Raw genomic sequence first — 26799 nt, 5'->3', positions numbered from 1 at the left:
AATGATCAGATATCGTTGTCTGATTGTCCTGCATGTTTGATATCTAACATCCAGCACATACACCAACCCCCAAACGTCTATAACGACCCGCGGTCAACGATCAGGGGTCCCAATAGTAACCAAGCTAACCTGAAAGGTCGACACACTAAAAGGTCGACTAGTAAGAAGGTCGACACGGTCATTAGGTCAACGCACAAAAAGGTCAACACATGTTTTTTTTATTTGTTTTTTCTATCCCTAAACTTCACCCTAACCCTCCCCTTGGTGCTTAACCCTAACTCTCCCTTCTGGTGCCTAACCCTAACCGTCGGGGTAGGTGTCTGAGCCTAACCGTCCCTTCTAGTGCCTAACCCTCCGTTAAGTGCCTAATCCTCCCACCTGGTGCCTAACCCTAACCGTCGGAGTAAGTCCCTCACCCTCCGGTAAGTGCCTAACCAACCCAAAAAAACAAACAAACACGTGTCGACCATTTATGGGTCAACCTAATGACCTTCTGTACCTGTCGACCTTCTTACTAGTCGACCTTTAGTGTGTTGACCTTCAGACCCTGTCGACCTACTACCCGTCTAACTTCCATTGTCTACCTTTTTACTGTAGACCGGATACTGGCCTGCGTAGCGGGTAAAAGGTATTCTCTGACAGAAAACCCAAAGGCCTGACCCCCGAAACTTAAACAGCATTTCCATCCCCCATTCCTGTGAGAACTGCAGCAGCAGACTGACTGTAAAGTGGTGGCAAATCCCGTCGTCTCGCACCAGGGAAGCAGATCTTCCCCACCCAGTGGTAATTCTTGGCCGAAACAGGTTTCCTAGCCCTGATCAAGACCAATACGATCGGAAAAAAAAAAACTCTCTAAGGGCATAATCCCGGCAAAGGGGAAGCCTACGCTTAGAGAACCGGTGCTGGAATCCCGACACCTGTCAGAATCCCGTAATACCGAAAGTAGCAGAATTGGGGGGGAGGGTTAGGCACTAGGGGGAGGGTTAGGTTTAGGCACTAAGGGGGGGTTATGGTTTATGTACTAGAGGGTTGGTTAGGTTTAGGCACCAGGGAGGGAGGGTTAGAGTTACGGGTAGGGAGAGGGAGGAGGGTTAGGATACCTACCGACAGGTGTCAGTATCCCTATCCCATCAGGATGCAGGCGTCGGAATTTTGACTGCCGGCATCCCGGATCCAACCCCCACTCCAAGTATCATGGTTTCAACAGGCACGCTATTAAAGCCGGCCGAGGTAAACGGTTGTGAGGAGACCGGTCAAAACAGATCTGTTCTTGGAGGCGGCCCCATGAAAGGCTCTTTGCCATGCCTAGAATGTCGGTCTATTATGGCCTTATCGGCCTGCCCGGTGCTACCAGAATCTCCCATAATCCTTCTCTTTTTACTTTCCTGAGTTCAAGTGGAGGCACCACTATCAGAGGGAACAGATAAATCAGACGATACCTCCAAGGGATCTACATGGCGTATACCAGAACCGCCTGCGGACCCCACGTCCTGGGGCAGAAGTGCGCCTCCTTGTGGTTCAGACAAGGATTTTGTCCTATTGTAAGAACACGCTTTGCTGATGAGTGTCAAAGAAAAGCTCAGGAGGTCAGGGGTGGGCCAGCTCCAGAAGACGAGCCTGCAGCAAGGGGACCAGCACATCACCCAGGAAAAGGACGAGCGCTGGACCCTGGACCAGAGAAGGATAGCCATCACCGCCATGAAACCTCGGCACTGCAGCCAGGCCGAAAGGTGGAGCCGGATATTGGACCGTATGGTCAAGAAGGGCAAATATGGCAAGGGACTAGTGCCCGTCTCAGATTATAACACGAAATCATGAGTCCCAGATGTCCAAGGACACCGTGAACTCATCCGGTTCCATGTTGTCGATGACCGACCTCAAGTCCTCCAACTCCAACTCGTCCACCACAGCCCAACATTTCTGGGTTTTAGGTTCAGACCGGGGAGAATGGAGCCATCTGCTTTTTATACCAGAAAAGGGAGCACTTACGGTAAATCCGCGCCTCTGGAATGCATCCGCTACCAGTTCTAGCTGCACCCTGCCGCTGGTGGCATCAGCCGCTACGGGAGGTAGCAGGGGCAGGTACCGAACGCAGGATCTCCTCAGGCAGCTTCAAGCACTCCAGCCGCAGCTGGCCAAGTTGAAAAAAAAAATTTATAATAAAGTTTAAAACACAATGGCGGTAATAGAAAGGCAGAAAATGTAGCGCCAGGCTGTTTCGGGGCACCTGCATATAAACAGAGCTACCCAGCAGGCTGCTGCGGTCTAGAGGGGGAGGAGCCAACACTCCGCCAGCCCGCCTCAGGTTTAGGGCTGACTATTAACCCTCCCCCTCACACACACACCCTCCTGCCCAAGTTCATCAGACCGATATGACACAGAATAAAGTAAAAGTAAAAGGGTCTCTCAAAGTATCAGGATGGAGGGGGAGGGGGAACCCTGCAAACTCTACCCTGCGATTGCTTCTAGGTAACATCACGTCCACTTGCAGTAACGGAAAGGCAGCCATCTTGTGGGAGGGGCCAATATTCCCGAGAATGTAGCCTATGGATTCTCTAGGAGCTGGCGGCATCACTGAGGCACCAGGCTCCGTATTATCGCTGGTTCCTCGTAAAGTCAGATTATAATGGCAGGAACAGTGTGTGTGTAATAGGCAGTAACACTGAGACTATAAACGCTCACTGCACATTATAAGGCAGCCAACTTGTAATATCTGTAGGTACCAGATAATTACAGCAGTGTCACCTCATACTGATCTCATGATGTCACTACTCTCATGTTATAACTACAACACACTATAATATATCCCCTATACGTATTATATCCTAATGTTTATCTCCATAGCATATTATGGACCTCATTCAGAGCCGGACGCTATTTGCGGTCGCTCGTTCAGGAAAAAGGGCTGGCTATTCAAATGAACCCTTCGCTCTTTGCGGTCTGTGGACGCCTCTATGTCTGAAGAGCGAACAAAACTTGCGGTCGTTTTTTGGAAAACTACGCCCCCTGGCCGCTCGCATCCTACGTCATGTCTGCTATTTATTAGATTAATCGAGTACATCGAAAAGCGTATGAACTGCTCGCTATTCTTGTGGTTGGTTTTTCGTACCGCAATCTTGCGAGCAGTTCTGACTATAAAATAACCAAGTGACGTGGTCAATGACGCTGCAGTATTAATTATGCACACCCATAAAACGCCCATTTTGACCTTTAAGCACGCCTGCGTTCTGATCTCCACTCCCCGTTTTCAAGCACCTTCCCCCGTCACCACCCACATACGCCTCCTCCTGTCACTCAAAATAGCAGGCATTCGCTATTTAGCGAACAAACGATTTTCGGCCGCACTGACTGGTTCGCACATGCGTATTACGATCCGTACGCATGCGCAGTTGTGCAAACATCGCTCGGAACGAACGAGCGGCCGCTTACGAGCGGCTCTGAATAAGGCCCTATGTTCTCTGGAAAGCGTTGTGTAATATGGAATATATAATATTACACAGCACTAAATATCATATCATCCTATCAGCCTAGTATCCTATCAGTATCTTCTGGACTGCGAGTCTCATTCAGACCCGCTCGCAATCGCCAATGCGCTCGCAAGCGGGTCGATGTTTGGCTTTGCGCACGCACAGCAGCCGCACTGCGTGTGCGCAAGCCCCGGAGCGAAAGAGAAATTCTCTCACTCCGTGGCTCACTACAAAAGGGGCGGCTGTCGATATTGATCGACAGCTCGCCCCCTTTTGTAGGCGTGGCGGGGGGGTGGCTTCACAAATGGAGGCATTCCCAAGCGAACGCCTGCCGTTTGTGGGCGGCCCCACTAACATCACCAGTGATGTCAGTGGGAGAGATTCCGGCTCTATTAGAGCCGAAAGCTCTCTGGGGCTTGCGGTAGATGAGACCCTACCACAAGGGTCTCATCGCAAGCCCCCCGATGGTCGCGATGGTCTGGACCATCGCCACCATCATCCTGGTCGCTCGTTAAAGCTGTGGGTGGTAACCCACAGCCTAGCGAGTGGCCAGGAGGCCGGACCAGAAAATGGAAGCGGTCGCCCTCATTCAGAGCGAGCGCTCGCATTTTGCAAGCAGCTCTGAATGAGGTCCTGTGTATAGTAATGGAAACACATACAAACTCCACAACAGGCACAGAAACAGACAAATCTCAGGTGCACACCTCCAAATTATTGATAATATATAAATGCAATGAAATGGTGGGTAGGCCCATAACCTTGGCCATGATTATGCTAAAAATCTCTCCTGAGTGCAACATTTCATTGCATTTATATATTATCAATAATTTGGAGGTGTGCACCTGAGATTTGCCTGTTTCTGTGCCTGCAATTAGACTCATCAGGCAGCACCTCCCATATATATATATATTTTTCCAGGTTGTGCAGACCAGGGATCTTTCCCATAAACTCCACAACAGATAGGGCCCTGGTCGGAATTGAACCCATGACCACAGCCTGGTAAAGAAGCAATGCTAACCACTGTGCTGCCCTGTATATGAGAGTATGCTAACCACCCTGGTCTCATCACAGTATTAGCAGTAATGAATACAGTAATAGTGATATCAGCAGACAGAATAACCAGCTGTACAGTGGGGAACAGAAGCCCAAATCTCACCTCTCCACATTCTTGTAGTCATTGGTCCGTGCAGCCTCCAGCAGCTCCTCACCTGGGAGGAAAGAGGACGGGGGTCAGGGGTCCATACAGTAATAAGCATCCAGCATTACTACAGCTATATTAGAACTACAAATACCAGCATGCCTTGCAGGAAATACACAGGTTGTTTTACACCTGCACTATCTACACCACAACCAACTATCACTAATCTCCACTGTCCTCTAAGTCCGTCACACCAGTGATAGCAGGACTCAGAATTATGTCAATCCCCTACATTTAAAATGTTGGGGTCCTACCCTCACAGTACCTTCCCTCCTTTTACAGCAGGGGTTCTCAGTCCCAATTTTACTGGGTAATTATCCCACCTTCCCCCAAAGGCAGAAATCCTTAACACATGAATTGTTGGGGAAACTTGAGGGCTGCTGTAGAGTAATCCCGGATTCACTGATGTGGGGGAGGCGGGACGCAGATTAGAGGACGACCCTCTGCAGGTATCGCTGAGGTGGGGGAGGCAGGATGTGTATTAGATGACGACCCTCTGCAGGTATGGCTGAGGTGGGGGAGGCGGGACGCAGATTAGAGGACGACCCTCTGCAGGTATCGCTGATGTGGGGTAGGCGGGACGCGGATTAGAGGACGACCCTCTGCAGGTATGGCTGAGGTGGGGGAGGCGGGACGCGGATTAGAGGACGACCCTCTGCAGGTATGGCTGAGGTGGGGGAGGCGGGACGCGGATTAGAGGACGACCCTCTGCAGGTATCGCTGAGGTGGGGGAGGCGGGACGCGGATTAGAGGACGACCCTCTGCAGGTATGGCTGAGGTGGGGGAGGCGGGACGCGGATTAGAGGACGACCCTCTGCAGGTATCGCTGATGTGGGGTAGGCGGGACGCGGATTAGAGGACGACCCTCTGCAGGTATGGCTGAGGTGGGGGAGGCGGGACGCGGATTAGAGGACGACCCTCTGCAGGTATGGCTGAGGTGGGGGAGGCGGGACGCAGATTAGAGGACGACCCTCTGCAGGTATGGCTGAGGTGGGGGAGGCGGGACGCAGATTAGAGGACGACCCTCTGCAGGTATCGCTGATGTGGGGGAGGCGGGACGCGGATTAGAGGACGACCCTCTGCAGGTATCGCTGATGTGGGGGAGGCGGGACGCGGATTAGAGGACGACCCTCTGCAGGTATCGCTGAGGTGGGGGAGGCGGGACGCGGATTAGACGACGACCCTCTGCAGGTATCGCTGAGGTGGGGGAGGCGGGACGCGGATTAGAGGACGACCCTCTGCAGGTATCGCTGAGGTGGGGGAGGCGGGACGCGGATTAGAGGACGACACTCTGCAGGTATCGCTGATGTGGGGGAGGCGGGACGCGGATTAGAGGACGACCCTCTGCAGGTATCGCTGATGTGGGGGAGGCGGGACGCGGATTAGAGGACGACCCTCTGCAGGTATCGCTGATGTGGGGGAGGCGGGACGCGGATTAGACGACGACCCTCTGCAGGTATCGCTGATGTGGGGGAGGCGGGACGCGGATTAGATGACGACCCTCTGCAGGTATCGCTGATGTGGGGGAGGCGGGACGCGGATTAGATGACGACCCTCTGCAGGTAGTATAACAATGACTTGTCCATGAACAGCTAATCAGACCAGTATTTGTCACATTTCAGCCAAATCATAACCAGCTGCTCCAGTTGGCCAGCCTGGCACAGGCCCCTCATCACCCCTGTGCGGCACCGCTCGCACCAATGCGTCATTTACCAGGATTTTCCGCAGGATTATATCAGAAGACAGGATCAGAGGAGATCTATGGATTTTGGAGAATTAAGAACAAAGGTTTGGGAGGGTTCATTTTTAATAAAAAATTACTTGTGCCTATATGTCTTTATTTACTAAGACTTAGTAGTGAGCAGACGTTATAGAATGTATAGTGCATAATGAGGGGTGACAGGGGGCGCTGTTGTTCTCTCTCTGAGTGGTGGGAGCACCCATGAGTTATATTATAGTTAGTGCATAATGAGGAGTGACAGGGGGCGCTGTTCCTCTCTCTCTGAGTGGTGGGAGCACCCATGAGTTATATTATAGTTAATGCATAATGAGGGGTGACAGGGGGCGCTGTTCTTCTCTCTCTGAGCAGTGGGAGCACCCATGAGTTATATTATGTATAGTACATAATGAGGGGTGACAGGGGGCGCTGTTCTTCTCTCTCTGAGTGGTGGGAACACCCATGAGTTATAATATGAGATATGGTAAGAACTTACCCTTGTTATCTCTATTTCTACGAAGTCCATAGGGTTCCACAGGATACCTTGGGGTATAGGCGATGGCGGCAGACATCCAGGCACCACAGAGTTAAATTTTTAGCCTCCCAGGATGCACTGGGGTCCCTCTCCTATACCCCGCCCCCGAGCCTCAGGCCACTCAGTTTCGTAACAAGCCATAGGCCGGAGCAGGAACAAAAAAGAGAGAGAAGACAGTCTGGAACACACAAGAATCACATTCTCACCAGAAGGAGACGGAGAAACCGGTGACCAGATCAAAGCCCATCTGCAGTACAGGTGCGACAGGGCGGGAGTCCTGTGGAACCCTATGGACTTCGTAGAAATAGAGATAACAAGGGTAAGTTCTTACCATATCTCATTTTCTACTTCAGGGTCCATAGGGTATCCACAGGATACCTTGGGGATGTCCCAAAGCAGTATCCTTTAAGGGTGGGGACGCTCCTGTGCTGTAAGGAGAGTCCGCCACCCGAAAGAAGCATCCTGAGAGGCGAAGGTATCAAAAGCATAATACCTTACAAAAATATGGACAGATGACCACGTGGCTGCCAATCACCGCTGAGGCGCCACGTCGAGCTGCCCACGAAGGACCCACAGACCTAGTGGAAGAGCTTTAATAGAGGATGGAACAGGAAGACCTGTGAATCCATCCTGCCAAAGTTAGCGTAGTGGCAGGCCAACCCTTTTTATGGAAATCAGAAAGGACAAAACCGAGAGTCTGATTTCCAAAATGGACTGGTACGGTCAACTTAAATTCTTAGCGCCCGTACCACAGCCAAATAGGCCTCACCAGCAGACAGGACTGGGGAAGTAAAGGCAAGCACTGCCCTGTTCCTAGGAAAGATGAGAAAAAGGGAGGTCTACATGACAGAGCCTCCCATTCTGAGATCCTAATGGCCAAATTAAGAGCCAGAAGGAATACAGTCCTAGCCGTAAGCCATTTGAAATCCACTGAGCCCAGTGGATCAAATGGCGGTCCTCAGAGAGCCCTAAGGACCACAGCCAAATCCCAAGGAGCCACAGGTGGAACAAAGGGATGCTGAATATAACGTACACCCTGCACAAAGGTGCGGACATCAGGAAGAGTAGCAATCCTACACTGAAACCATACTAACAGGGCAGAAACCTGCACCTTCAGGTAAGCAAGGCGAAGACCGTTATCTAAGCCCACCTGTAGGAAAGCCAACCTCTGGATATCCGGAATACCCGAGGAGCCTAGCCTCTAGGGCGACACCTGAAAGAAAGTATACCATACCTAATGGTAAATTCTTGCAGATAAAAACTTCCGAGCTCTTAGCATGGACAGAGCCCCTGTTAACTATAGAGCTGGAAAAACTCCTAGACCTTAAGAGGGCAGTCTCCACCGCCACACCGTCAAGGACAGACAACCCAGGTCTGGGTATCAGCCAGGATCCTGAGACAACAGGTCCGGGCGTAGAGGCAACAGCTTCGGAGAGTTAACTGAGAGGCTCCGAAGATCTGAGTAATAGTGCCATCCGGCCTACGCTGGAGCTATCAGCAGGAGCGTGCCTCCTTCTTGCTATTACTGGAGGAAGAAGGGATAACGGAGGGACGAGGTACACAACTTGGAAGGTCCACTGGACCTACCTACGTCTATCAGAAGAGTCTCATCTCTGAAAGGCTCCACTTGTTCACCAGATGATTGAACACCTCCCGATAAAGAGGACATTTCCCTGAATGCACGTCTTGACGGCTGAGAAAGCCTGCTTTCCATCTGAGGATTCCTGAATGAACACTGCCGATGACGGCAGGGATATAGCCTTCCACCCAAGCCAGAATTCGGGACACCACTGTTAGTGTCGCCTGACTTCGGGAACCTCCTAGGTGGCTTACATAAGCCATCATGATGGCGTTGTCTGTACCTGCACGGTATTTCCGTGGAGGACCTGTCCTGCATGCTGGAGAACCTTGAATACTGCTCAGAGTTCTCAGATGTTTATGGGAAGCGCAAAAACTACTGGTGTCCACCTGCCCTGGAACAAGTGTGGACCCGTCACTGCTTCCCAGCCACGGATACTGGCGTCCGTCGTCAGAAGGACCCTGTCCGCAATCCCAAAGGGGGTGCCCCTTGTTTAGGTGAGCTTTCTGCAGCCACCAGGCCAGAGAGAGACAAACCTCCGGGGAAAGCCTATTGACTTTATCCTATGGGGCAACCCATCCCATCCGGAGAGGATCAAGTTCTTTAGAGTGAAGCTGGGTACTCTCCACCATGTCGAACAGCGACATCCTGGAACCCAGGAACCACATTGCCAAGTGAATAGACACTCGGCGACTCTGCAGGCAACTGCGTACCTTTGCCTGTAATGCAGAGATCTTTTCCTCAATCACAAAGATCCTCAGATGTTGGGATATGGAGCATCCTCTGTGAAGAATCAGAGAGGACCATTTCCAGTTTATCAGTCAGCCCTAACGTAGCAACACAGATATTGTCCGTTGCATATGGCACTGAAGTATCTCTGGAGACCGTGTAACAACAGGAGGTCACTCGGATAGGGTAACAAGCGGACCCCCTGCCTCCGCAGGTGGGCTGCCATAACTACCATGACCCTGGTAAACCGTGAGGCGCGGAGGCCAGACCAAGGGGCAATACCAGAAACTGGAAATGCTTATCGACCACTGCAAACCTGAGGAAAACCCTGGTGTGCTAAGAAAAGAGGGATATTCAGGTAGTCACCCTGAATATATCCAACGACACCACAAAATTCCCAGGCTCCATTGAATGATGGAATGCAGGGTCCCCCTCCCGAACCGAGGAACCCTTAAGAATTTGTTGAAGGATTCGAGGTTGAGAATGTCCTGGTAAGACCCATTGGGTGTCTGTACCAGAAAGAGGATGGAGTAATACCTCGTTTCCCTTTGGGGCAACGGAATAGGTACTATAACTCCTGCCTGGAGCATAGAGGGTAACACCCTCAAAAATTACAGGGCCTAGTCCTGAATTGACAGAAGACCTGTAACGAAAAACCTTCTGGGAGGCTTTTACCGGGAGGAAAAGACATACCTTCAAGCAAATACTTCTCTTACCCCAGTGTCCGTGGTGGTCAGACACCAGCACTGGGCGAACTGGAGAAGCCGGCCTCCGACTCTGGGGGCTCCCGAGAGGAGGCCCGTCCCGTGAGGCTGAAGGCTTATAGTCCAACTTGGGAGTAGGACGTCTTGTACTCCAAGCCTGTTCTTATGGCTGAGCAGATTTCCTGGCTACTGACTGTCTTGGAAAGCTGTATTTTAGACTTACCCTGGCCTCACAGGGCCGAAAAGACAAAGTCCCAGACCCTGATGGGACTGTAGCCGATGACAGACACGCAGACGTAGCTGCTGCCTGCAGGGCCACAATTGCGTCCAGACGAGGGCCGAACAGGACTTGTCCCGTAAAAGGCAAAGCATTCCAAATGGAATCTGCGGCCGCTTTCCAAGAGCGCAACCACAGGGAGCGGCAAGCCGCTACTGCTGCCGAGGAGATTCTGGACAGGAGTAGGCTATATGTAAGACCGTCTCACTATGAACGTGGCAAAGTCTCTGAGAATTTGCCACTATCCACCTGCTCTGCTGGAGAGTCAGTGTGCAGAGATCCAGTTACCTACTCAGTGTTCCATGGCTCTGGCCCCCCAGCACACGGCCATAGCCGGCCTGGAAGCCCCTCCAGCAAGGGAATATTGGATTTTACATATATTTGCACCTTGCAATCTGGAACCTCCTTCAAAGAGGACCTGGAGGGCATGGGCAACGTAGCACTCCTCACTAGGCGTGTAACATGAGAATCTACCCGTAAAGGTAACTCCCATTCGGAAATGTAATTATCCGCACAAGGGGTATGCAAAAGGTCAACCGTTTTTGAGGCTGGACCCGCTTACCCGGATTTTCCACGCCTCCTCTAAAATGATCAGATAGAGGAATTACAGTGGCAACACCCTTATCCTTAAAGAAGGTATATTTGGATTTAGCCACGGGGGATATGTAATAACCAAAGCCGCACGGACTGCCCGTAGAAGGCCAGGTATATAGACTTTAGACCCAGACTACGCCTCCTTTGCACTAAGGGGCTCGTGTCTGAAAAAGTCAATAATGTCACCGTCATCAGACGTCATGTCTTTACCCGTCTGAGACCCGAAAAGGCCGTTTAGAAGCCCGAAATGGTGACTCCCCCTGTAAAACGTCCATCAGATGCTATACCATTTGGACAATAAATTCACCCACACAGGCTCCTGCGAGACCTGGGGTGGCGAAAAACAGGATACACTGGGGTACCATCAACTGTCCAGGGACCCCTGCATGTGATGAGACCACCACAGGCTGCGATAACCCCTTGGGGAAACGCAGGGGGCGTTGCCCACAAAGGCTGTAAGCATCTTAGCCAGCCGAGGGCGGTCCCCTTTTTTGTGCAGGCACAGTGACAGAAATGGGGCGTGATATATAATACAACATGCCCTCCATAAACCCTCAGCGTCTACATATCCCTCCGCTAACTGCACATGATATCAGTACATTATAGCTGGAAGAGGATATCCTCGTTCACTTTCTGACATGAGGAGTGTGAACAGAGCGTATGTGACCTCCCACACAGAAAAACCACGTTTACTGTGAGGTAATAAACACCCTGCAACACCGCACCGCAAGGGCTGTAGCAGAAGAACAGGGATAGGAAAAGGCTGACAGTCAGAAATAAAAGTACAGGCAAACAGCGCTAGCATTTAAGTCACATACAATGCACAGATAACATCCTGCATTACAAGCACTGCGATCAACTACACAGACCAGAGCCTGGTAGGAAACAGTGCTGCATACACTGACCTTAATTGAAGGAGAGGTATGCGGGGGACCCAGACCGCAATGGCATCTGTATCAGCTTCCAGCAGCGTTTGCCATCCCCAGCAAATGTAGTGAGAAAATGGTCGCCGAGGAGCAGAGAGGAGGCCGGCCCGGGGGAGGAGCGCTGACACAGTCCGCTCAGACCACTGTGGAATGGCACTGTGCAGCGGGGGAGACGCCGGCTGTGAGACAGGGAAGGCGTTCTCCCCTGGCGTGCTATCAACCCCTGGGATGCCGCGCTGTACCGCACATGCTACGGCCCGCTGTCCCTGGTGGTCTAGTGGAAGGCGCAGGATCAGTACCTGGCCCCACGCGCAGCCGGTCCCCAGGGAGCCCCCTGCCTGGGGACCAAACAGGACTGTGTTACCGGCAGGTGCCCACCGCGGGACCCCGCCGCTTACCTTGTTCCCCGTGCATCCGGCCACAGTCCAGGTAGCCGGGGATCACCGCTAGCTGTGACCCCAGCTACCTACCACCATCCCCGGATCGGTACCGGCGTTCTGGTACCGGCGGGGTGTAGGAGTGACAGCATGGACGTCAATACTGACTGTCCTATGCTGGAGCACTCTAGTTGTGCAGCCACAGCTGCGAAGAAATATTCAGGGGCCTTAAAAAGACCCCCCTCTGTACGGTGCGACTGGTCCGGCCAGGCACCTACGAAAACTGAGTGGCCTGAGGCTCGGGGGCGGGGTATAGGAGAGGGACCCCAGTGCATCCTGGGAGGCTGAAAATTTAACTCTGTGGTGCCTGGATGTCTGCCGCCATCGCCTATACCCCAAGGTATCCTGTGGATACCCTATGGACCCTGAAGTAGAAATTATAGTTAGTGCATAATGAGGGGTGACAGGGGGCGCTGTTCCTCTCTCTCTCGCTCTCTGGGCAGTGGGAGCACCCATGAGTTATATTATAGTTAGTGCATAATGAGGGGTGACAGGGGGCGCTGTTCCTCTCTCTCTCTGGGCAGTGGGAGCACCCATGAGTTATATTATAGTTAGTGCATAATGAGGGGTGACAGGGGGCGCTGTTCCTCTCTCTCTCTGAGCAGTGGGAGCACCCATGAGTTATATTATACTTCGTGCATAATGAGGGGTGACAGGGGGCGCTGTTCCTCTCTCTCTCTGAGTGGTGGGAGCACCCATGAGTTATATTATACTTAGTGCATAATGAGGGGTGACAGGGGGAGCTGTTCCTCTCTCTCTATCTCTCTCTGAGCAGTGGGAGCACCCATGAGTTATATTATAGTTAGTGCATAATGAGGAGCGACAGGGGGCGCTGTTCTTCTCTCTCTGAGTGGTGGGAGCACCCATGAGTTATATTATAGTTAGTGCATAATGAGGAGCGACAGGGGGCGCTGTTCTTCTCTCTCTGAGTGGTGGGAGCACCCATGAGTTATATTATAGCTAGTGCCTAATGAGGGGTGACAGGGGGCGCTGTTCCTCTCTCTCTCTGAGCAGTGGGAGCACCCATGAGTTATATTATAGCTAGTGCATAATGAGGGGTGACAGGGGCACTGTTCCTCTCTCTCTGGGCAGTGGGAGCACCCATGAGTTATATTATAGTTAGTGCATAATGAGGAGTGACAGGGGGCGCTGTTCCTCTCTCTCTGGGTGGTGGGAGCACCCAAGAGTTATATTATAGTTAGTGCATAATGAGGGGTGGCAGGGGGCGCTGTTCCTCTCTCTCTGGGTGGTGGGAGCACCCATGAGTTATATTATTAGTGCATAATGAGGGGTGACAGGGGGCGCTGTTCCTCTCTCTCTCTGAGTGGTGGGAGCACCCATGAGTTATATTATAGTTAGTGTATAATGAGGGATGACAGGGGGCGCTGTTCTTCTGTCTCTCTTTGAGCAGTGGGAGCACCCATGTTATATTATAGTTAGTGCATAATGAGGGGTGACAGGGGGGGGGTGGAAGGAGGGGGGATATATATAAAAGGAGCAACAATCTTTGCGCAGATTCTGAATTATGCGCCAAAAACCAGGTCGCAGCAGGGTCCTTTATTTAGAAGTTGACGCAGTTGAAGCCGGGGGTGCGATTTGTTTGCGGCGTCATGGTGGTGGTAGTATGCAAATGCTAGGGTCAGCCATTCCTTTGTGTAGTAGCGAGACACCCAGGGATGTTGCCGTGCCGCCATGGTTCCAAACCATCCACCATCACGATCGACCCCGGCCCTTGCAACAGTCTATGGCTGGCACAGTGACTCCTAAACATGGCCTCTTACACACCAGTGACACGCCTCTGACACGCCCATGAGGCGGCCTTTTTATGTGCTCACTTCAGGCCCCACCCAGTCACCGCCCAGGAACGGCCATAGATAATGCCAGCGCCTCCATATGCAACAGCGAACTCCGCGTACACTCGGGGGAACGCATTTGTCTTAGGGGGTTTACAGGACTTTCGCACATGCACAAATAATGGCGGGACTGCGCACACAGCGGCACTGCGTCCACCTACGAACCAGGTCATCTATAAACTCGGCGACACTGCCCACCATAGGAAGCAATAGAAACATAAGTACAAGGGGTTCAGTATGATTTACCGCCGGCCGCATGGTTCAAATCCCGACAGCGGCATCATGGCAGCAGTGAAAATCCTGATCGTCGAGAGGTAACTATTGACTAACCTATTCTCCCCCCTAACCCTAACCTCTATCCCCCCTCTAAGTGCCTAAACCTAACCCCCCTTCCCCGCCGCCTAAACCTAAGTCCCCCGGGCGGATGCCTAACCCTAACACTCCCTTCTCCTAGCCTAACCCTAAACCTCCCAGGGGGGTGCCATATCCCTAACACTCCCTTCTCCTAGCCTAACCCTAACCTCCCTCCGGGGGAGCCTAACCCTAACACTCCCTTCTCCTAGCCTAACCCTAACCTCCCTCCGGGGGAGCCTAACCCTAACCCTCCCTTCTCCTAGCCTAACCCTAACCTCCCGGGGGGACACCTAACCCTAACACTCCCTTCTCCTAGCCTAACCCTAACCTCCCTCCGGGGGAGCCTAACCCTAACCCTCCCTTCTCCTAGCCTAACCCTAACCTCCCGGGGGGACACCTAACCCTAACCTCCCTCCTGGGGAGCCTAACCCTAACCCTCCTCGGAGCCTAACCCTAACCCTCCCTTCTCCTAGCCTAACCCTAACCCTCCCTTCTCCTAGCCTAACCCTAACCATCCCTTCTCCTAGCCTAACCCTAACCTCCCGGGTGGATACATAACCCTAACCTCCCTCCGGGGGAACCTAACCCTAACACTCCCTTCTCCTAGCCTAACCCTAACCTCCCGGGGGGAAACCTAACCCTAACCTCCCTCCGGGGGGGTGCCTAACCCTAACCCTCCCTTCTCCTAGCCTAACCCTAACCTCCCGGGGGGATACCTAACCCTAACCTCCCTCCTGGGGAGCCTAACCCTAACCTCCCGGGGGGATATCTAACCCTAACCCTAACCTTCCTCCGGGGGGGTGCCTAACCCTAACCCTCCCTACTCCTAGCCTAACCCTAAGTCCCCCACGGGAGCCCTAAAGCTAAACTCACCCCCCGTTCCGGCTGTCCGTGCCTGGTTTACCTTCGATCGGCAAGCCAGGTGTCGAGCTCCCGGAGTAGGTAAAATGACGCCCGTCATTTAGCCCTTGCCGGGATCAGACAGTCAGGTAGCAGACGGTCGGGATTCCGTCCATCGGATTCCCAACTGCTTCCCAGTACAAGAGACCTTCAGCTCCTCCATACAGTGCTCTAGACAGAATCAGGGAGCCCAGGCCTAGTTCCCATGTGGCTGAATGGGCAGGACTAGGGGCAATGCCAGGGCGTGTATTCAGAATTACAGGCTATGCTGAGCTGTGGGTACTCAGAGACCAAAGATAGGGCTGGTACACGCGGGGCGCTAGTAATGACGACGGCTACATAAACAGGGAGGCACTGCGGCCGCATAGAGGCGAGCAACCTGGCACGTGGGCGAACATCCGCATTTAATACCATGCACCTTTAATTACAGCCGGCTCATGTGCAACTCTCACTGCCTCAGGATGGAAGAAATGCTGGGACTTGTAGTTCAACAATGTAAGGTTTTGCTATCACTGGGAACTGGGGTTATTCTCGGCAATGCGGTTATATTGTATTATAAAGGTTCATTAGGAACTAGTCCTAGTTTCCAGTGGTGATTGCAAACAGAAATAGGAGGCTGTTCACAATTCTGGCTAAAGTCATCATTAAGCGGCTAATCGGTCCTGACGTGCACAAAGCACCGCGCGGCAGGATAACCACATAAACCAGCGCCCACAAGCTGCAACTTTCCACCAGAAACCATTCCTCTACCAGAAGGTAAGGGCTCCCCCTTGTGGCGAGCAGGAGGAACTACTAGGAGAGGCAGGTGTAGGTTCTGCACTAGCCCTGCATGAATACTTTACTTCAGGAACTTCAATAACAGTAAATCACAGAGCAGGACCAGGTTTTCTGAATTCTCCTAATATGGCACTTTCTGATGTGCTCCTAGTTCATTCGTTTTGTTTATTTTGAGGTTTTTCGTCCCTGACGGAAGGACGTCCTAATCACGATCAATACTAATACAAAGTAAGTGATGTGGGCTCTGTATTCATTGTAGTAGTATATATGTATGTTCTACGTTGTCTTTACGATTGAAAAATTGCAATGTTCCGTTTTTAAAGACGATTTTGCACTGAGGGTCTGTAACCTAACCCACCGAATGTGCGGGGCCCAGCTGTAAAGGGGGGCAATAATACCACTCCGCGTGCTCCTATATCTACACAAATACCCAATATATCGCTAGTGACGATGCCAAAATCTCTGTATTGTATACATATATATTACTGCTCTGTATACATATATGGCATTAATGCCGTCACACAGCCTGTACCATGTACACTATGTGTAACACAGAGCACAGACATATATATTACTGCTCTGTATACATATATATTACTGCTCTGTATACATATATGGCATTAATGCCGTCACACAGCCCGTACCATGTACACTATGCAATCTAGCTGCAATGTATTGGTGTGTTGGGCATATATGCTAGTGTAGGGACTGTCAGGGAATTGGGGGCCCTGACAATGGGCTACAAGCTTAAATGTTTTGAACAAAATATGAACACGATCCCCCAAAGCTTTATTTGCTAGATACACCCAGATTTGCAGTATATTATTATTATTGCCGATAGCAAGACTGATATATATATATATATATAGTTCACTCTAGGTTCGGCAGCAGGCAGGGCGCCGGACCTAGAGCAATAGCGCCGAAGGCGTGCGCGTCCAAACAGGGGGCGTGGCCAATGAACAGGGGGCGAGTCTTTATGACACATCACCTTTCCATTACTCTTGGGGGCGTGCCCGGCACTTACAGACATGCCAGGCAGGCCCAAGCGCCGTGGTCACTGTGAATGGATGCGGGGCGCATTCACTCGGCGTCCATTCACCAGCGGTTACCGCTGCTCTGCCATTTCTCCCACCCGTGGGACACTGAGGCCCGCGGGTGGAGCATAGAACCCGCAGGCTATTTCAGCGGGGCGCCACACTGGAGGGCAGGGTGCTTTCTGCCCTTCAGAAATAGGGCAGGGCGTGGCGCCCCGCTGAAACAGCCTAGCGAGAACGCTGTATAAATATATATATTATAAAGCTCAGTAGACTGAATATAGGCCCTGATTCAGAGCCGGACGCTCTGACCAGAGCGCTCGCTCTGAATCAGGGCCCACCTCCATAATTATGGAGCGTCCTCCTGGACGCTTGTATAGCTGTGGGTCACCACCCACAGCCTATACGAGCGTGCAGATTGATGGCCGCGATGGTCTTGACCATCGCCACTGCGAGCCGGAGCCTGCGGTTGAGTTTCTCAACCGCAAGGCCCGGAGTGATTTTGGCTCTATCAGAGCTAAAATCACTCCCACTGACATCACTAGTGATGTCAGTGGGCCGGCTTCTGACGGTAGGCGTTCCCTTGGGAACGCCCCCGTCTGGGAGGCACGCCCCCGGCACGCCAACCAAAGGGGGCGTGCTGTCAATCAACATCGACAGCACGCCCCCTTTGATCAGACACAACGAGCGAAGGAAAGTCCTTCGCTCGTCGCGTCTGGCGCATGTGCACGACAGAGCTCCCTCCGTCGTGCGCATGCGCAGTGCACACCATCGACCCACTTGCGAGCGGACAGCCGCTTGCGAGTGGGTCTGAATGAGGCCCATAATTTCAAGCTGTGATGTCAGTCTATTATATATGGGTATCGAGTCAGAATGTGAACAGGTTCTCAATGTCAGTCAGCTTTTAAGTCGACAACCACTGTGTCGACATTCAAAAATGTCAACATGTTCATTACATATAACATGTCAACACCAGAATATCAACATGCTCTGTTAAGCTTATTGCTAGGGTTAGAGTTGGGGTTATGCTAAAATAAGTAAACTGTTTTAACCCTGTCAACATTTTGGATCTCGACCTTCCCTACCACACCCCTCTATACGTCACATAAATAACCTATAGAGAAACACTGTTCATAGTTTTCTCTCTGGAGAGACCATTATGGTGAGCAGAAGTACTAATGTTAGTAGTGGATGGATAATCACCTCTATTTGTGCTTTCCTTGCTGTAGCAATAGGCCAGCAGGGCGGCAGCAGCGAGCAGGGGGACTCTAGACTGTGAGCTCTTGTGCCACTCTTCTCTATGCCTCTGGCGGCCCCCAGTGGCGACCTGCAGGTACTGCAGCCTGTCCTGTGCCCGTAGAGTTGAATGCTGAATACAGCTATGACAGACGTGCCCAGTGCGCCCTCCAGCGTCGCTCAGGTGGTACTGCAGCCCGAGCGCTCCATGCCTCCCAGTGACAAACCGCCGCCACGGACCGTCGGCGCTGAGTGACAGCCCCAGGCGGGAAGTGAGGAGCCGGGAGATACCGAGACCGGACAGTCGGGAGACCCACATGAGCGGGAATCACACAGCAGCAGCCGTCAGGGCGATAAGATGGATTCCACCGCCTGTCACTTTCCCAGACCGCTGCCTCGGATGTAGCTGACAGCCGCCGCACTGCACTCTGGGAGATGTAGTCACTGAGGCCGGTAGAAGGAAGCCGCAGTCTGTAGAAGAGAACTACGTGTCCCGGCAAGCTCCGCGTCGCTCAGTGCTCAGCTCCCTGGTGCATGTCGGGAATTGTAGTTTTCTGTATGTACTTGGGTTTCAGGTGAGTTACATCAGCTAAGGTCAAAGAGTGGTTCTGCCATAGTGGGTGAGGGGGCAGGGCAGGCCATTTATTAATATGGGGCACAACAGCAGCTAAAAACACCAGCCTGTAATAAAAGCTACACTGTGATGTTATATATGGCCACCAAATGGCGCCTAGCGCTCAGTCTGTTCTAAAGGTCCTATAACCTCGCTGCTGGTATCGCCCTAACGAACGCCAGCTCTAGATTGTTGCCCAACTAATCGATGCAAAAAGTCGCCAGACCTTTCACCAATTGTGCATCCATTAATAAACGCCAAATAATTCCCGAATGAGCCGCAGTTATAAACGCCTGCCGGTGTTTGCGCAGCTGATTTTAATAATAATGTGACCCGTCAGTATAGTGTGGTAAATACATATTCCACCGTGTGATGCCTGCCCCCCTGTGACAAGGTTTATTCTCTGCGCCCTCATTTCCAATTCCATTGTCCTGCAGGCCGCAGCATCAGGAAATTGTTATCCCAGCCCGGTCGGTGGTCCTGGTGTTTTATGCAAGCTGATTGGGCCAACTCTGCAGCTTTACTAACTTACACTACTGTCTACGCTGGAGGTTCACCTCTAAATGAGTCTTTAATTGACATACCGACAGATATTGGTTAGCTACATTCTCTGGGTGTGTATCAAACAGGTTGGGAGGTCAGTCTGGTACGCTGCCATTCTCCACAGCTCCTCCTGGGGCGTACGCCAATGCAGAGATGTTTTGTTTTAGAGTAGAACATGGGTATTGCTTCATACAGTCCAGGGGGGCGTGGTACACCTCCAATGTGTCATGTTCATGGTGAACCAGTTAGTTGGTGTCCAGTTCAGGTAGATGAAGGTCAGGTGGTGTCCAGTTCAGGTAGATGAAGGTCAGGTGGTTTCCCATTTCAGGCAGATGAAGGTCAGGTGGTGTCCCGGGTCAGGTAGATGAAGGTCAGGTGGTGTCCCAGTTCAGGTAGATGAAGGTCAGTTGGTGTCCAGTTCAGGTAGATGAAGGTCAGGTGTTGTCCCGGTTCAGGTAGATGAAGTTCAGGTGGTGTCCCAGTTCAGGTAGATGAAGGTCAGGTGGTGTCCCAGTTCAGGTAGATGAAGGTCAGGTGGTGTCCCAGTTCAGGTAGATGAAGGTCAGTTGGTGTCCCAGTTCAGGAAGATGAAGGTCAGGTGGTGTCCCAGTTCAGGTAGATGAAGGTCAGGTGGTGTCCCAGTTCAGGTAGATGAAGGTCAGGTGGTGTCCCAGTTCAGGTAGATGAAGGTTAGGTGGTGTCCCAGTTCAGGTAGATGAAGGTCAGGTGGTGTCCCAGTTCAGGTATCACTATCAATGAGCTTGGCAACTGGGAAAGCTCCCTGTAAGACGAGCGCTGTGAATATCTATGTAAACACTGAGAGATGTCATTACCTTGGGCCACCTCACACCACTAGTCACTGAAGATAATGCACTGGCTGCGTTAGGACTTTCACATTTATTTCTACGGTGAGTTTACGCATTTTTCCCACCCTTTCTCTGATCACACCTGTCATTGCAGCGACCCAGCTCAGCGCCCCGTCACTGGTACAGGGGACTATTTAGCAGCTGATCCCTTTCACCTGTGATAAAACTGATTTTAAATTGTATTTTTTTTTAATCAGGAAATAGCGTCTGCCAGTCTCAGTAGTTATGTGCAAGTGTGTGGTGGTAATCAAGCAGAGATATTTATGACCAGCGTTACCGATAGAGCCGTAACTAGACATTTTGGTGCCCTGTGCCAGAAAGAGCATTGGCGCCCCCTCATTTTTCAAAGGGACATAATGCACCCAAAAATGGGCCATGGCTTCATGGGGAAGGACCAGGGAAGAGATAGGGGAGGCCAGGAGATGCTGGGGATAAATGAAGAGGAAGCTACAAGCAAGAATGATAATAAACAGAAATTTGACAGGTCCAAACAGCGCCCCCTGACCTGTGGTGCCCTGTGCGATGGCACCGGCCGCACTACCCTAGCTACGGCCCTAGTTACCGATATCATCGCCAGTGGTACACGTTACATGCAGATGGCACACCCTTTCCCCCATCCTAATAATAAGGTGGTGCAATAATTAGATTTTTGTACTTACATTAAATTACATTAGATTCCTCTGCCCTTAGTCCATCGTGGAACTTCGGGTACACTGACTGAGTCATCGAGTGCAGCGACCTGAGGTTAGGCACCTTAAGAACGCTCATGCTCGACAAAATTTGTAAACTACGTCCCTTTTACTCCTGAGTGGGCAATATTGGGGGTTTTTGACCCAGAACAGCGTATGACCTCAGATAGTAAGAGATTACTGTTGATCATGAGTGCGGCAGGCAAGAAAACCATACTGCAGGGTTGGTTGGATAGCTCACCTCCTCAATGGTCTCTGTTTATGACAAAATTATATTTTATTTTCAAAATGGATTGGGTAGAAACTATCATACAAAAAGAAAAAAGGGCGGAACGTTTCTTTTCCCTATGGGAAACGTACATAGACACACTTCCACTCACCACAAGAAAACAAATACATTATAGTTTGAGGAATACCACATGGTATCTCACAAGACTGGCGGTAGGTGATCCTCCAATAAATATAACCTAGAAAGGTGGGTTAGGCCGTTTTTCTCTCCAGGTCCCCAGGATAAAATAAAAATAAATATATTTGAATAACCACTAATCAAACAATAATTTTGTACTGATTTGTTTTTTTAAATAGATATATGCAGAAAACAAAATTATAGATTTGTTCTCAAGTTTGTGGGATATATGTTGAATTGTATGATTTACCATTATATATGAATAGAATTTGTTTCTGTATTACATTTTATTATGTATGACTGTATATCAAGTGATGTTTGAAACAAAAATGTTTCTTGTTTTATATGCACAATGTCTCAATAAAAATATTTATTAAAAAAAAAAAAGAACGCTCATGCTCCTCCCCCTCTATACCCTTATTAGCTGAAAGGGACATCAGTATTTTTCTAACAAAGTCCTAAAGGACAGAACCAGGAGAACAGATCGGGAAAGAGAGGGGAGAACAATGGGGGTCATTCTGACCCACTCGCGAGCGGCAGTCCGCTCGCAAGTGGGTCGATGTTCCCCACTGCGCATGCGCGTGACGGAGGGAGCTCCGTCGTGCGCATGCGCGAGACCCGGCGAGCGAAGGACTTTCCATCGCTTCGGGTCTCACACCAAAGGGGGCGTGCTGTCGATGTTGATTGACAGCACGCCCCCTTTGGTGGGCGTTCCGGGGGCGTGCCTGCCAGACGGAGGCGTTCCCATGGGAACGCCTACCGTCTGAAGCCGGCCCCACTGACATCACTAGTGATGTCAGTGGGAGTGATTTTGGCTCTGATAAAGCCAAAATCACTCCTGGCCTTGCAGTTGAGAAACCCGACCACAGGGTTTCTCTCGCAAGTCCGATGGTCGCGATGGTCAAGACCATCGCGACCATCTTGTTGGACGCTCGTATATGCTGTGGGTGGTGACCCACAGCTATACGAGCGTCCAGGAGGACGCTCCATTTTAATGGAGGTGGGCCCTGATTCAGAGCGAGCGCTCTGGTCAGAGCGTCCGGCTCTGAATCAGGGCCAATGTCTTCTAACGAGAACACTAATGGTAACAAGGATAACAATGAAAGAAACAGCAACAGCAGAAACACAAAAAGCATAATCATGGGCAACCAGTGTCCCCCCAGTGCCCGAGAGAAAAGGATTTATTGTAAGTATGGAAATTCCATTGTCTCTAGCATCCAATTAGTGGACACAATGAGGAGATTACTAAGCTGTCAGTGAAGACGGGTATGCTGTGAAGTAGCTGTACACAGCACTTTACGTCTATAACTGGCATCTCTGGGTGCAAAAACATACCTGTAGTACTTTGTGAAGGTGTGCATCGAAGGCCAGGTGGCTATCCGGCACAGCTGCTCAGCCGAGGCCTCGTATTGTAATGCCCTTGAGGCTCCCACAGATCTGGGGCAATGCAGTCTAACATTCTTAGGAAAGGACAGTCCTGCCCCAATGTTAGCCTGGAAAAACACTGAAGTCATCAAACTGGCAATGTTCTGTTTAGAAGCTGCCCAGCCTCTCAGGACATCACAAAAAACAACAGGTCATCTGCACAATCCCCTGGTCCTACTATTGACAGAGACCCTCAATACCTAAAAATTTCCAAAGAGCAAGTAGAGCCCTCTTCCTCTGGAGATTTATCCCGGTCCAGGTCCAGGATCCATTGTCCTGTTATAGATGGAATCTGAAAAACACCTTGAGCTGAAAAAAAGGTTTGCTTCTAAGAATAGCCCAGTCTCTATGGAAGATGAGGAATGGGGACCTAAAAGACAGCCTCCAGCCCCCCTGGTTGTGAAGACCAACAAAAATAGTTGTTTCACCGATAAGAAATGTTAAATCCACTGAAACTATTGGTTGAAAGGGAGGGTGCTTTAAGGCTGATGGCAGCAGGCTGAGGTCTCAAGGAGCTACTGGGGAATGCAAGGCTTCAAAGGGCTCAGTGGTCATAAACCTCATTTTACCCATCCGCCCCTCTGCAGTACAGACCCAGGTCAGGTGTAGACAGAGTACCTGGCATCCATTTTGATACATCTCCCAGGACCATTTTACACAATGAACACACATGGGTCAATAGAATAAAGTTGCTTTACACATACAAAGTTCATGGTGATTACTTCTGTGTCTAATCGCTACAGATACCTTTTGGAGATATGGTTATCTGAAATCTGCAATCGGGCTTAGTCTACGCTTTGTTCAGTGAACTGTCTGGAATTTTCATTTCTTTACTGTCCTCGACTTCTAATATCTGCCTGATGGCTTGTACTCCTAACATCCTGTCGGTGTCCTTGCCAGGACACACGGAATCCTCCGGTTCAGAGCCTTCTGCCACCTGACTTTCTGCCCGGGAAGGAGACTCATCCAGAACCTGGTGCAGACATAGTGGTGGGAGTCAGAATCCTCCATAAGGAAAAGTACACCTGAATCAGACCCTGTACCCCTTTGTCAGGCCATGACACCAAGTCATGCCAGTTCATCAGGTGCAGCTGAGGAGGAGGCTGATGGAGCATGGTCCGTGACCCCAGGAGGAGCAATGTTCCATTCTGTGGATCCTGTGGAGGGGGCTGAGGAGGGAGAATCCCTGGTCAGATCCCTGTTGCATCCAGCGAGTTGCGTGAGCTCTGCTATAGTATGGATAAGAGAATTGGCTCATCATTTCACTCGAAGGTGAGCGCAGTCACTTGTCCTACATGCCGCAAAGAGTGCATCCACCCCAGATTGGGCACCAGGCAATATGGGTGACATCGGGAGCAAGCAGTCATTTTAGCCTCTGCCTCCCCCCCAATACCCTGTGGTGGAAATGAGGAAAGAGAAGGATGTGACGGCTGAAGTTGCACAGCCTAGGAGGAAGCGGAGCTGCAAAAGGTCACAGTGCATGGAAAGGGAAGATCCCAGGGAAACTCAGCACCCCAACACCTCTCACACTTCTTCCCTACAGGTAGGAGCAGACGGGAGGATAAAGAGCTGCTGCGACAGGCTGCCTTGTCCTATCTGGTGGGCTTGCCAAGTGGGAATCCACACAAGGGACAGCACTTCCCCACATGGCCCAGCACAGAGATGACAGCTGTCCATAGAATACCCTGCTTATCTAATGTGGGCTTGCCATGGCTCACAGCCCCCCACCTGACTCCCCCATACCCTCATGCAGGGATCAGGCACCATACACTCACTACTCCCATGTAGGGATCAGGCATCCTACACTCGCTATTCCCATGCAAGGATCAGGCACCCTACACTCACTTTTCCCATGCAGGGATCAGGCACCCTACACTCACTACTCCCACACAGGGATCAGGCACCCTACACTCACTACTCGTACTCCCAAACAGGGATCAGGCACCATACACTCACTACTCCCATGCAGGGATCAGGCATCCTACACTCGCTATTCCCATGCAAGGATCAGGCACCCTACACTCACTTTTCCCATGCAGGGATCAGGCACCCTACACTCACTACTCCCACACAGGGATCAGGCACCCTACACTCACTACTCCCACACAGGGAGCAGGCACCCTGCACTCACTACTCCCACATAGGGAGCAGGCACCATACACTCACTACTCCCACGCAGGGATCAGGCACCATACACTCACTACTCCTACTCCCAAACAGGAATCAGGCACCATACACTCACTACTCCCACACAGGGATCAGGCATCCTACACTCGCTATTCCCATGCAGGGATCAGGCACCCTACACTCACTTTTCCCATGCAGGGATCAGGCACCCTACACTCACTACTCCCACACAGGGATCAGGCACCCTACACTCACTACTCCCACACAGGGAGCAGGCACCCTGCACTCACTACTCCCACATAGGGAGCAGGCACCATACACTCACTACTCCCACGCAGGGATCAGGCACCATACACTCACTACTCCTACTCCCAAACAGGAATCAGGCACCATACACTCACTACTCCCACACAGAGATCAGGCATCCTACACTCGCTATTCCCATGCAGGGATCAGGCACCCTACACTCACTTTTCACTTGCAGGGGTCAGACACCCTACACTCACTACTCCCACACAGGGAGCAGGCTCCGTACACTCACTACTCCCACACAGGGAGCAGGCACCATACACTCACTACTCCTACGCAGGGAGCAGGCACCATACACTCACTACTCGTACTCCCAAACAGGGAGCAGGCACCCGACACACACATCAATTTGTAAAAGGATTCCTACTGACCATCTTCAGTATTGTATATGCACTCACACTAGAGGGCACAGGGAGCAGGCACCCTACACTCACTACTCCCACGCAGGGAGCAGGCACCCTACACTCGCTACTCCCATGCAGGGATCAGGCACCGAACACTCACTACTCCCATGCAGGGATCAGGCACCTGTTACAAGTCGCGGTCACGACGTCTCCGTTTAGCAATGTTGTTCCTGTTCCATTGGTTACTAGGTGATCTGAATGCCTCTGGACATCACGTGTTCTTCGCAGCACGACTTGATTGGTTTCTTCCTCTATTTTTGCACGCTGGCCCTTTGCCGCCTCGCCGACTATAGCGGTCCTTGTGGATCTCTCAGCTCAGCTGAATGGTCAGTGCTCCTGTACTTCTTGTTTTGGTATCCAGTGACATCGTCTTCCCAGCCGTACCGTCAGCTCCCAAGATGTTACCAGTTTTGTTGCTGCTCCATCGGCTTTCCAGCCGCACTACCAGCTCCCAAGCTACTACCGCATTTCACCACCCGCTCTCCAGTCACACCGCCAGCTTAAGGCCGCATCTCACCACCGGCTCACAAGCCATACTACTGGCTCTCAAGCCGCATCTCACCACCGACTCTCCAGCCACACTGCCGGCTCAAGGCCGCATCTCACCACCAGCTCACAGGCCATACTACCTTCTCTCAAAGCTGCATCTCACCACTAGCACACTGGCTTTCTAGACACACTACCGGCTCCCAAAGCTGCATAGCACCATCGGATTTCCAGCCACACCATCGGCTCTTGAAGCCGCATCTCACCACCACCTCTGCAGCCATACCACCGTCTCTCAAAGCCGCATCTCACCACTGGCTTACAAGCCATACTACCGGCTCTCAAAGCCACATCTCACCACCAGTTTACAAGCCACACCACCAGCTTACAAGCCATACTACCAGCTCTCAAAGCCACATCTCATCACTGGCTCTCAAAGCCTCATCACTGGCCTCCAAGCCACTGCATCAACTCTTCTAATTTTACTTCCAGCTTTAGCCACATCATCGGCGCTCAAAGCCACACCATCGGCGCTCAAAGCCACACCATCGGCTCTCATAGCCACACCATCGGCTTCTTAGCCAAATTACTGACTTCTCTCTCAGTTTCCAGTA

The 26799-nt window shown here is 51.4% G+C and overlaps 1 protein-coding gene across 1 annotated transcript in view; it reads right to left on the bottom strand.

Annotated features, from left to right (window-relative positions):
• CLPB (ClpB family mitochondrial disaggregase) overlaps window positions 1-18727 on the bottom strand; it is a 125501-nt gene extending 106774 nt beyond the window's left edge. The window contains exons 1-2 of the mRNA XM_088463790.1: window positions 18285-18727; window positions 4624-4675 (exon numbers count right to left, since the gene is read on the bottom strand). Coding sequence (XP_088319916.1) covers window positions 4624-4675; window positions 18285-18636 — 404 coding nt within the window. The 5' untranslated portion in view covers window positions 18637-18727. The remainder of the gene's footprint in view (window positions 1-4623; window positions 4676-18284) is intronic.
• Window positions 18728-26799: the final 8072 nt, after the last annotated feature.

This window comes from Taudactylus pleione, unplaced genomic scaffold, assembly GCF_031769625.1.
Source record: "Taudactylus pleione unplaced genomic scaffold, aTauple2 ptg001449l, whole genome shotgun sequence".
NCBI classification, from domain to species: domain Eukaryota; kingdom Metazoa; phylum Chordata; class Amphibia; order Anura; family Myobatrachidae; genus Taudactylus; species Taudactylus pleione.
This window is presented reverse-complemented; position numbering and strand designations above follow the sequence as displayed.